The sequence below is a fragment of the Monodelphis domestica genome, chromosome 2, assembly GCF_027887165.1.
Source record: "Monodelphis domestica isolate mMonDom1 chromosome 2, mMonDom1.pri, whole genome shotgun sequence".
In the NCBI taxonomy this organism is placed as follows: Eukaryota; Metazoa; Chordata; class Mammalia; order Didelphimorphia; family Didelphidae; genus Monodelphis; species Monodelphis domestica.
In genome coordinates this window covers 105,026,927-105,039,776 of record NC_077228.1, presented here as the reverse complement: position 1 = coordinate 105,039,776, position 12,850 = coordinate 105,026,927, and the positions used below count along the sequence as shown (strand labels likewise).

General features: G+C 36.5%; 1 protein-coding gene and 1 long non-coding RNA gene across 6 annotated transcripts in view; one reads left to right on the top strand and one right to left on the bottom strand.

The window, feature by feature from the left end:
- PPP1R12B (protein phosphatase 1 regulatory subunit 12B) overlaps positions 1-12,850 on the bottom strand; it is a 316,463-nt gene that overhangs the window by 188,479 nt on the left and 115,134 nt on the right. For all 5 annotated transcript variants that reach the window (XM_007481152.3, XM_001363985.4, XM_007481151.3 and 2 more), the window contains exons 7-9: positions 10,360-10,439; positions 9,359-9,495; positions 931-1,043 (exon numbers count right to left, since the gene is read on the bottom strand). In XM_007481152.3, coding sequence (XP_007481214.1) covers positions 931-1,043; positions 9,359-9,495; positions 10,360-10,439 — 330 coding nt within the window. The remainder of the gene's footprint in view (positions 1-930; positions 1,044-9,358; positions 9,496-10,359; positions 10,440-12,850) is intronic.
- LOC103098735 (uncharacterized) overlaps positions 1-12,850 on the top strand; it is a 134,686-nt gene that overhangs the window by 67,495 nt on the left and 54,341 nt on the right. The gene's annotated exons all lie outside the window — the stretch shown is intronic.

Genomic DNA, 12,850 nt, shown 5'->3' with positions numbered 1-12,850 from the left:
ATGGGTTAACAGATCTAGAAATTCAGTCACTGTAACACACCAGAGAAAATCAGAGAGCTGGACTTTGACTTCTTTCTTTCTGTCCCCAAGCCAAGAGACGTCTTCTCCTTTCTGTCTCCAAGACCCCTTCTCTGTTCTGTCTCAAAGGCAAAGAGGACCCCTTCTTACTTTCTGTCTTTAAGGCAAAGAGACCCAGATTTCAGTTTATTCTCATCCTTCTCAACAGTTTTTTCTGGTCCCCATTCTAATTAGAGTGTTCTCCTTGAGTGACAGCTCTGGAGTCTTTGCTTTTCCAGCCTTTTCTGCAGACTTCTTTTTCTCTCCTCCACACATCCCTGCCAAGCTATCCTTACCTCTCTATCAGATAGAGTATGGGTGCCATAGAGTGCCATGGATGTCATGTTTAGTCTCCAAGGTTCCCAGGGAACTAAAGGTATATGAAGCAATTGGTACTTAACATTTCCATAAGTTTTTTCTTATCTTCCCATATTACCTTATTATCTTCTTATTAACTTCCCGTAAAGCACAAAGATGGAAGTCTCATCAAAGAAACTTTAAAGCATGGGCAAAAAGCACATAATGGCTATCAAAAGAGTCAATACTGGAAATCTTGATCTCCTCTAGACTACTGCCCATAATTATTTATAGGAAAAACTAACTTTATCTTAAACAATAGGTAACAAGCAATTTCCCACAACAAAGGCTCCTTTGGTTCAGAATACTAATACTACTATCTAGTAGTCAGCTCTATGGTTTTACAGACTTAAACTCAAGAGCATTTATATAAACCCTAAATCATCATAAATACAGTATCTATCAGAGGTTACATTAATATTATTTTATAAAACTTCATTCTAAAGCTTTCCTCGTGGTCTTACACAAAATTACACAATGTTGGAGCTGATTTTATGGTTTTCTCAAAGTACTCACCCTTCTGGCAGGAGAAGCAGAGAAGATATTCTGAGATGGTGGTGGTATCTGCTCCATGATGCTGCTCTTTGATTCAGAACTAGAATGGTTGACAACAGCCTCCAGCTTTTTATCTAACGTTTGACAATGGAGAAGAAATAAAAATATTAGAATTTTGCTTCTCTCAAGCCATTCTCTGTTAACTGAAAGGGCAATTATCCAACAAAGCAGTTAAAGCGAGAATCCAAACAAATCCCTGAACTCAAAACAAATAAAAAAAACACTAATGGAGTGCTAGAAATAGAAGATAATCAAATTGGTGTTCCATGAGCTTTAATCTAACTTTTTATGTATAGAAAGTATTAAAAAAATTTCATTTTATCTGATGGGTTAGTTATTGAGCAATACAATTATTAAGCATCTACTAATGCTTAGCCTATGTGCTAAGCAATATGGGAGAGACAAAAGTATAAGACAGTCTTTGACCTCAACAAATTTATAATCTGGCCAAGGAGACAAAATTAGCATAAGTAAAATAATAACAAAGCAAAATTTCAAAATCCCAAAGTACAACATAATTAAATAATTGGTTTGACCAGAAAGAATGGGATAATGTGCGGGCAGCACGGGATTTGAAGGCCTCTTCACCCAAAGAACCTACTGGCTCAGGTAAAGGCGATGTTCTGAGTCATCACAACAAAACTGAAGCCCCTCACTACCACTAAGCACCAGCAGAAGGGGTTTCCACAAACACCAAAGAACTGGCCCTAAGATTAGCACAAAAGAGGAATGGGTACCCTCACTGGGTAATGAACTTCTACTTCCTGAAGGTTTCCAACCAGAGGTTGAATGACTGCTTATTGAATATGTTTTGGTAGGGATTCTTTCAGGTAATCAACTGGATTAGATCAGAAGTCATTAACTTGAAGTTGCAATGCTCCCCCCCTAAGGGACACAGATATATTTTAGGGGATCCATAAACTTGGATGGTAAATAATGTTTAGAAAACTGTATTTCAATAGTACTGAATTATTTTGCAATCTCATATATTTTATCTAATATATGTAAAGAAGCTATAGGAGGAGGTCATAGGCAGCCAAGGAATTCATGGCAAAAAAAAAAAAAGGTAAGGAACTCCTGGCCTGGACAAAGACTGAGGCTCCTTCTAACTCTAAATTCTATGACTCTGTAATCTCCTCCTGAAACTATCACCCAGAATGATATTTTGAAGTCTCCTTACCACAGAAGGGATGGGTTGTCATTTCAAAGAAAAGCTTATAATCATTGAAAGAATCAACTTCCCAAAGTTAATTTTCAGTGTCTGTTCCATTTACATTAAATGAGGGGTAAGCTCAATAGTTTGGCCATACAATAGCATGTCATAATTTAGACAAAGGAGGAACATGGAGGAAGCTAAATGGTACAGTGGATAGCACTGTTAGTCAGGAAGACTTGAGTTCAAATACTGTCTCAGAAACTCTGTAGCATCTGGGTAAGTCACTTAATCCTCTAAAGATTGTTGTGAGGATCAAATGAGATAACCTGTATTCAGCACTAGGCAAACCCTGAAGTGCTATATAAATGCTAGGGTTATTTTTATCTCGGTTATATAATTTTTTCTTCAACTTGACTTTTCTTGCATGGACAGTCATGTCAAAACTCTCTCAAGCTATTGTAAACTTCATATGGGAAGCTCTGCATTGCTCCAAGGCTTGAATCAATAGGCACAATGTCATCCACAAAAAAGATCAGAAGGAGATTGGCTAACATAACAGCAAAGGAAAGTAATGAATGCTGGAGGGGATGTGGCAAAATAGGGACATTAATTCATTGCTGGTGGAGCTGTGAACTGATCCAACCATTCTGGAGGGCAATTTGGAACTATGCCCAAAGGGTGCTAAAAGAATATCTACCCTTTGACCCAGCCATAGCACTGCTGGGTCTGTACCCCAAAGAGATAATGGACACAAAGACTTGTACAAAAATATTCATAGCTGCGCTCTTTGTGGTGGCCCAAAACTGGAAAATGAGGGGATGCCCATCAATTGGGGAATGGCTGAACAAACTGTGGTATATGTTGGTGATGGAGTACTATTGTGCTAAAAGGAATAATAAAGTGGAGAAGTTCCATGGAGACTGGAACAACCTCCAGGAAGTGATGCAGAGCGAGAGGAGCAGAACCAGGAGAACATTGTACACAGAGACTAATACACTGTGGTATAATCGAACGTAATGGATTTCTCCATAAATGGTGGTGTAATGTCCCTGAACAACTTGCAGGGACCCAGGAGAAAAAAACACCATTCATAAGCAAAGGATAAACTATGGGAGTGGAAACACCGAGGAAAAGCAACTGCCTGAATACAGAGGTTGAGGGGACATGACAGAGGAGAGACTCTAGATGAACACTCTAATGCAAACACTATCAACAAAGCAATGGGTTCAAATCAAGAAAACATCTAATGCCCAGTGGACTTACGCGTTGGCTATGGGGGGTAGGGGGGGGGGAGGAAAAGAAAATGATCTATGTCTTTAACGAATAATGCTTGGAAATGATCAAATAAAATATATTTTAAAAAAAAAACAAAAAAAAAGATCAGAAGGACCTCAGGGATCCTTCTCCAACTTGAACTCTGTGCTTCTATGTCTGCAAAAAAAAACTCTTCTATGATTTCTTTATAATTCATTTGGTAGTAATAACCAGAAAATCACAAAAAAGGTTCTCTGTTACATCTTTTATATATCAAAAATTTTGTATAATCTATATATATAAGAGGCATCTTTTTGGAGGAGAGCCTTTAAGGCAGAATTTTGTTCTACTGAATTTAAATGCTTTTATAAGAACTCAATAAATAGTAAGCACACTAGGATCTTATAGCCTTTAAACCTTTCAAAAAAACTATATGATTATAAAGATGGGGTCTACTGTGAAATATTTTCTATGAAAATCTGTTTGTTCTATTCTAATAAAAATTCTAATCCAATAAACATTTATTAAGTGCCTACAATATACCAGGCACTGTAGTAAGCCCTGGGGATACAATTAATAAGACATTTTCTGCCCCCCAACATGCTCATAATGTAAAGAAAAAGAAGAGATAACATACAAAAAGAAAGGGGAGGAAGAGATACCAAAGGCAGGGCCATCCTATTCTGGGAGTTGAAACTAGCCATGGCAACAGATGCAAAGTAGAGTATGTGTATACAAGTCCAATTTTTGACTTCTATAAGGAAAGGCATTGGGAGGAGTTTGATTCTCTGCTCTCCAATCAGAAGGGGGAGAAGGCTGAGGGAGGTAGAGTCAATCAAATCTTGAGTTAGCAGTATGATGATAAGTTTATAAATGATTAACTTATCCAGGAAGGGTATCTTGTTATGGGGAGCTGAAACTGAGCATAGCAGCAAATATGAAATGGGGTACAATACTCTTATTAAAGATGCTCTTAATCTGTGTTTAGATTTATCTTCATAAAAATATGTATAGGCATATGGATAAGCACTTACTGGTATCACTTAGTCACTTCTGGGGGAAGGGGGGTAATATGTAGGTCAGACTTCTTCCATGACTTTGAAATTATTCTCTATTTGTTTTCCTTAAGAACTGATCCCTCAATGCCATCAAAGCTATCATCTTCTGTTTAGATCTCTTCTGGGCGTCCTAGGTCTAGACCTATGTTGGCAAACCTATGGCACATGTGCCAGGGTGGGGGAATATATGCTCCCCTCCCCCTCTCCACACATGCCTGAGGACATTTCTCACTCCATCTGCCCCTCTGGCCAGCAGCCCAAAGGGAGTGCTTCCTCCCTCCCCATCTGGGGTAAAACAAGCAGCTCATGTGCAAAATGAGGGTTGCAGTTTGGGTACTTGATCTCATCACTACTCTAGATAATGGCTTTCTTCAGGGCCATTCATTTCTTGTTTTGCCAATAGCATGTGTAGAATAATAATGTTAGGAGTCCAAATATGGAGGCTCTACCATAATTAATAGCTAAAAGAGCTTTTGGGCTCTTTTAATTTAAATTTTTTTATTATCATATAAAACATACTTCTATATTGGTCACTGTTGTAAGAGCATAGTCATACAAAACCAAAACCCCAAAACAAAACCATAAATACAATGATGTGAGAGATAATATGCTTTGACCCATATCCACCTGACTCTAACAATTCCTTTTCTGGAGGTAGATGGCATTTCTCATCATGAGTCTTTCAGGATTATCTCAGATCACTGCATTGCTGAGAGTAGTCAAGTTTTTACAGTTGATCACTGTACAATATTGCTGTTACTATGTACAATATTCTCCCAGTTGTTATTTCACTCTAAATCAGTTCATGCAGCTCTTTCCAGCTTTTTCTGAAATCGTCTTGCTTATCATTTTTTATAGCACAATAGTATTCCATCACCAACATGTACCACAATTTGTTTAACTATTCCACAACTGATGAACATCCCCATAATTTCCAATTTAAGGAGTTTGTTTTTTAAAAGTACTGATGAAAAATCAAATGAGAAGAACCAGGGAAACAACTTATATAATAAGAACAATTTTATAAAGAAAAGAAACTCTAAAAGCCTGATCAATGTAGGGACCAACTACACAGTTCCAGAGGATGGAAGATGAAGCATGCACCCACTTTCTGACAGAGAAGTGATGGATCCAAGATGTAGAATAAGAGAAACATATTTAGATATGGCCAGTGTGGGAATTTGTTTTGCCTATGTTTATTCATAAATTCTTGTTGACTTGACTTTGGTTTTCCACCCTTTTTTTCTTTCAATGCCAAGGGGAAGGAGAAGAGAGAGTAGGAAAAATATTTTTTAAATGTAAGAGAACAGAAGGAAGATAAGGAAGGAACAGACAAGTAGGATAGCTTTGAAAGTTAATTGTTAAATTTATTATATATGTTAAAATAAATGCACGTCATATGTAATAAAAGTGATAGTTTTTAAATGAAATGTTCCTTTTCTGTTCTACTATGTATAAGGAAATATCCATTCTATTTGATGTTTAATTTCAGAGGCAAAATGTTTTGTTTTGTTTTTTAATTGAGAGGGCTTATCAAGTTCTTTTCAAATTTGTCTACTTCCTCATCTTCTGCAACGAATGCTCAAACATATTATTCTTACTGTAAATTTTTTTGCAAATGATTATCATAAACATTGTAGTATAAGGTGAGTATCCCATGAAATGTTATTTCTTGTTGTCTTTGGATTCACAATAACTCCTTTATTTGCCTTTCCAAAGATAGCCTATGACCTATCTTTCCTTTTATCTACAACTTCCTTTTGTTTTCTGGATTGCTTTACATAGCAACTCATAAATAGAGTAAAGAAGATAAAACATGCTATATGCAACTAATTACAACATAGAGCTTATTGATAAGTATCATAAGAATAGTACTATAAGAAGTTTACAAGAATAAAGGTTTACATCCAGTTTTGGTTTATCAGGAAAAGTTTTGCAGAGGAAGTGGCCTTGAAAATGTTTAAGATTTGAAAAGCCATTGAAGGGGGTTGTGTGAATCTTAAAAACTACTCAGACTGTACTTTAGAAGATTTGTTCTAGCTATTCCCTTATTGTAACAATGGAGATACTTGGTCTAACAAGAATCAGGAATGTATTAGGAACTTTTAAAATTACTCCACCCTAATTAGACATACTTTAGGGGAAGATAAAAGTTGTAAACTCCTGTTTGAACAATGAAGGTACTTAACTCATACCTTATAGTGAAGCTAGAACCTTAAGATAGGTCTATTTTTAGATCTAATACAAAAAGGTGTTAAGTACATGTAAAGGTTAAATTAATCACAAAAAGGTCAAGTAACTTACAAAAGGCAAGCTTAACAAAGAGGTGTGAAGTATTCAGAAGATATAATCTAACCAGAGAAGGTAAGAACCAAAGAAGATGAGAACTAAGAATGGGCAGTCCTGGAAAAAAGTATCTACTGTGATTGGTAGATGTGAAAATTTAGGGGAGGGGACATGAGAGAAAATTTTCTTTAAAAGGAAGGGGTAAAAAGTCAGGAGGCAATTCAGTTCAGAGTAGAGTTAGATTCTGAAGTCAGTTCAGGATATTCAGTGGAGGACTGGAGCTTGCTCGGAGACGGTCTTATGGTGAGTAATAAGACTGACTCCTCTTTCCCTTAGGCTCAGCCTGAGCCAGAGCAGTTTAGATTAATTTTCTTTCTCTCTCTCTCTCTCTCTCTCTCTCTCTCTCTCTCTCTCTCTCTCTCTCTCTCTCTCTCTCTCTCTCTCTCTCTCTCCCCCCTTAATTCCTTCTCTCTTTATTAATTAAAATCTCCATAAATCCCCAGATGACTTGGGTATTTTCATATTTGGGAATTCCCCATGGCAACCACTTATTTAGATTTTAAGTCAAAACACTAAAATTATCCTTATGGGGGGAGTGGGAGTCAAAGGGTTACAGTATTCCAAGTTGAAGGAACAGAATGAGGAGAAGCACAGAGTTAAGAATATGCAAAAGACACACTCTGGTACAAGAGAACGCAATGGACTTCTCCATTAATGGCTTTACAATGTCCCTGAACAATGTGCAGGGATCTACGAGAAAAAACACTATCCTCAAACAGAGGACAAACTGAGGGAGTAAAAACACCGAAGAAAAGCAACTGCTTGACTACAGAGGTTGAGGGGACATGATCGAGGAGAGATGCTAAATGAGCACCCTAATGCAAATACCAACAACAAGGAAATGGGTTCAGAGCAAGGACACATGTGATACCCAGGGGGGGCGGGGGGATCTGTTTCCAATGAATAATGTATGAAAATGACCAAATAAAATAATGTTTTAAAAACTTAAAAAAAAAAAGAATATGCAAAATATGTTCAAGGAGTCTGAAGCATAGGATATATGGAGGAAAGTGCTATAAAATAAGGTTGTCAAGGTTGCTAAGGACAGATTATAGAGGGCTGTGATTACTAAGCTAAAGAGGATGAACTTCATTTCATAGAGAGAGAGGAACCATTGACCATTTTCTAGCAGAAGAGAGATGTAAATGAAGCAGTATTATAGGAAGAATAAGCTGATAGAATTGTGCAAAGTAGACTGGAGATAGAGAAGAGACTAAAGCCATGAAGATCAGTTAAGGGATTATTGCAGTAGTCTAGAGAGGCCCTTCTATTCTTCTAATTCTAGAATTGTAAGTATATCTTAACATGTAAGCTACCAGAAGACTGTTCTAGATAGATAGTGCCTAAGACATTGCAGATACTGAATAAATATTAATGTATGCATATATTAGAGTCATTTGGGTCAGCATTTGACTAGCATTTCTCAGCACGCTATCCTTCCATCTGAGTGAGCAAAAAGAAATCTGATGTGCCATAAATTTAGCTACCATTTATGTCCTTCTCAGGCCTTCAACTGTTCAACTTCCTGCACTGAAATTTAATGGGCCACAGAGAATCAGGCAGGGAGAGAGAAGAGAGTGCCTTATTTCAAAGTTGCAGGGTCTCTAAGCCAAAAATGAGTAGGACATGATCCTCAGCAAAGGGCCAATGATTTTCAGACTTCAACATCATTATTATGGGTAACCTGGCAAAATTAGTATTTAGGAGAAAACAAGTTCCATCATAAGCTACCAAAAGGCCTTTTCCCCTCCAACTCAGTGCTTCTGGTCAGAAATGCTATGCATACATTGGAATTATTCTGCATTCACGATTCTGTAGTGTTCCAATGCATGCCCTCACAGAGAAATGCAGTCTGATGATGAAATACTAAGTGTATCAAGTTAATGGTCTCATTTTATTGGATGAAATATAAGAACTTTTTCTGTTTTATGAATCTTCTACACTATTCAAAAAGATCCTTAGACCCACAGGAGTGGGCAAAATGAAATTAAAGTATGTGTGAACGAGTCTCTCCAAATGTATGCCTGACTGCATAACAAAACTGCACATAAATTATTTTTCAATTAACCTACTGATCTTTTTATTAAAGATGAAAAACACACTATCTCTTTCTTCCTCCATGTGACACTTGCCTTTCCCATCTTACCAATCACAGAATTGAGGGAAACCAAAATGCTGAAGTAAGATTTCAGCTGCATTTAAGGAATCATATAGATCAAAATATTAAAGCAATTTTATTCACAGGAGAAACAAGAAGTATTTGCCCCAAGGTGTACTTGCAAGCTCTCTTTTCCTCCATCTTCCAATTTGGAATTTGATCTTCACATCATCCACCAACTCAAGATCAGGACATTTGGTTTCCTCATGTAAGAACCCTACCTACCTACAAATGACTAAATATACTCTGACAGACACCAGGGCTCTAACAGCAAGTTTCTGCTATGAAGTCCACAGAATTGTAAGCCAAAACATAAAAGTTTCTTTGGGAGTACTTAAAAGTCTGACAGCTTTCAAAAAAGAAGAGGTCTCTCAGCTTCCCCATTTGAGTACAATATTCTTAACATTGCTGTATTACCTGACTCCTTCTCAGTGTCTGACTCAGAAGCTTCCTCTTCACCTTCTTCTTCTGAGCTAGAGCTGCTAGAATCCTTAATCTCTTCCTCTGCTTCCTGAGACTTCAGTGTTTCCTCATCATAAAGAATCTTCTCTTTGCTAAATCAGAAATGAGACTAAATGATGTTAACAAGGCAAGCGATTTCTGAGATTTACTTTAATTCAAGATTAACAAGGGTACTGACACTTCAAGACACTTTGCTTTCCTATTTCCTTCTTCTGAAACATTAGCTCAAGTCTGCCTTATTTAACTCCCTTATCCAAGCACATTTAGCTTAACTAGCTCTGGGACAAAACCAGCATCTTGATGATAAATATCACCATCATCAATGTAAATGGGCCAAGATCTCTTCCTCAGAGAAGAAAAATACTAATAGGCCCAACTAATTTCAAAGCCTCAAACATTTCACTCATTCTCAATGACTCCCTCATTATTAAATAAATAATTCAAATAGCTCTAAATAATCCAAAATCAAGTATCTGTAGTCAATCACTGAGTATATGCCAACCTCAGAAGGTTCCTGTAAGGAAAACACTTGCAAATAATATGTGTGTTATATTTATTATTCTTAGTGATTATTGTGATGATGATGATGATAATAATAATAATAAAAAGAAATTCCCACAAAAATATTCCTAAGAGGTCACAGAAAATTAGTAGAACTTGTTATAATTCTCTTAGGCCCTATGTAGGGCTGTGGGCATGCAAAAAGGTATAAGGATTAATCTTTGCTTTACTGTGCTTTTAATTAATCTCATTTTTCCCTTATATGACATAATATGCTATATAGAAGAACTAAAAGGGTAAGGAGCATAAGTCATGCTGAAGTCCCATAATCTCACATCACTCAAAAATATGCATTTTCAGTGTCTAGGAAGGAGTTGCTACTCTAAGTGCCTCCTAAACCTAGTCAGATCAAATCCCATTCCTCCCATTTCTATCCCTTTTGTAGAATTCCTTACTTTTTAAAGAGTCCACTCTGCAACTTTCCATTCAGGTCTGCTTCAATAAGTTTATTTCTTGTCTCTTTCTCACTTCGAAGCTAACAGAAAAAAAAAAAAGAAAAATAGCTTGTTGATTATTAAACATCAGCAGCAATGGGAGGCTCTCAAAATGGCAAGACTATCCTGAAGATGATCATTAGAACTGAAGGGGAAATGTTGGAGAGATGCTGACAGGAGTTAGGTATTTTTAAAGGATCTCACTATAGAGTCACTTTTTAGGATAGGAAGGTAAAGGACAGCTATGCAAAAAAAAAGATGGATGGAGTTGAAGCTTTGACTCAAGAAAGGCACAAAAGTTTAAAGCTAACCCTGCCAATTTGCCAGACATTTTTTTAATTAAAAAAAATAAGAATCTGGAAAGGGCTAAGTAGATAAAAGTAAAATTAATCACAGAATTATATCATATAAAATATTAAAGTGTCCTCTAGTCCAACTCTCTCATTTTAGAGATGAAGAAACTGAAACCCAAAAAGGGGAAGTGACTTGCTCCCAGTTATACAAGTAACAAGTGACAGTCAAAATTGGAACCCAGATCTTGTAGACTCCAATTTCTTGCCTCTGACTCAAAGAGATCATGCCACTATAGGTTAATTATTATGAAAAAGCAGATTCGATATATTAATTCACTTATTCCAAAAAGAAAAAAGTTAAGAAGGCTCAGCATCTAAGACAAAAATAAAAGGCCTTGACCAAAGGATATTCATAGACCTACTAGCTAATTCAGCAAATACTACTGGAGGATGCAAAGAAACCAAAAGGAAACCTCAATTTACCAGTGAAGAAATTTAAATTTAATTATAATGTATAGCTCTATGTGGCTATCCAGTTATACCCAAACCCAACCATACAAATTACACATCTGTTTTAGGAATACTATTGTGGTTATAGTATTAGTATTTGTTATTTAGGAAACAGAGGAATTTAGTGACCTGTTATATGACAAGAGAGAAAAAGAGTTAGCAATTAATTCTTCTGCTTAGAGCATAATTTGGCATAATATTGCTACTATGTCTTAAAGCAAACTGAAACACAAGAATCACTAGTAAGAAGAAATGCACCAAAGGGGCAGCATAGGTATCAGTGGACAGAGAGAGTGGACAGTGTCCTGGAGATAGGAGGTCCTGGATTCAAATCTGGATTCAGACATTTCCTACCTGTGTAACCCTGGGCAAGTCACATAATCCTGACTACCTAGCCCTTACTATTCTTCTGCCCTAGAACTGATACTAAGACAGAAGATATGGGTTGTTTTTTTAAGTAATACATTATAAAGGGGAATACATACTCCTTAGAGCTCCCACAATAATATATGTATGTGTACATATCCCAATATCACTAGCAAAGGAGAATGAGGCAAAGAGAATCTCTCCATTGAGATGTTTTCTCTTCTTTCCAGCTAAAAAAAAGGAAGAGGACCTCACTGAAAATACTTATTAAGTATTGCACTAGATATCTTATATTTTATTTATTTATATTTTATATTATATATATATTTATATTTTATAAGGCACATATCCCAATGTACATTAGTCTAAATTCTAGACCTTGCTCTATTATTTAAAAAATATGGGGGGGGGGGGGGCCGCAGCTAGGTAGCTCAGTGGATTGAGAGCCAGGCCTGGAGATGGGAGGTCCTAGGTTCAAATCTGGCCTCAGACACTTCCCAGCTGTGTGACCCTGGACAAGTCACTTTACCCCCATTGTCTAGCCCTTACCACTCTTCTGCCTTGGAGCCAATACACAGTATTGACTCCAAGACGGAAGGTAAGGGTTTAAAAAAAAAATATGGAAGATATTTAAAATGAGGAACATGGCTCAGAGCAGGATATCTTAATCTTTCTTGTATCATAGACCTGTCTGACAGTCTAGTGAGCCATTTGGATCTGTTCTTAGAATAATATTGTAAAAGACATAAAATAAAATAGATAGAATCACAAAGGAAGCCAGTTATGCTGAAATAGTTCTCAAAATTTTCTTTTAAATTTTCTTTTAAAAATCCATAGGTTCCAGTTTAAGAAACACTGATTTAGAGGAAGCCTTATGACCTTCCCAGTTTTAAAAATCGATGTTCTTTGAGACTTAACCATCTATATTTATTTGTTTAGTTACTCTTTTTTTGTGAGTCTTTTCCCTCTCCACTCAATAAATATCAATAGCAGGACTCAATACTGTCTAAACACCCAAAAACAAATCCTTCTTTTCTTACTTCTGGAGGTCTCAGGATCTTGGAATACATTTGCTAACCACTCCAAATATGTATTTCTATTTGAACTCTCACCTATATTTCTTTTATCCATACTTGCTCTAAGCTCAATTCAACTATGTTGATTATATATACATAAACAGGTTTGTGTGTATGCTCATGTATGTGTGTGTATACATGTGTGTGTGAGAGTGGAATTTAGTGTTTGTCCTAAAATTCTGAACAGTTTACTCCCTACCTGACACT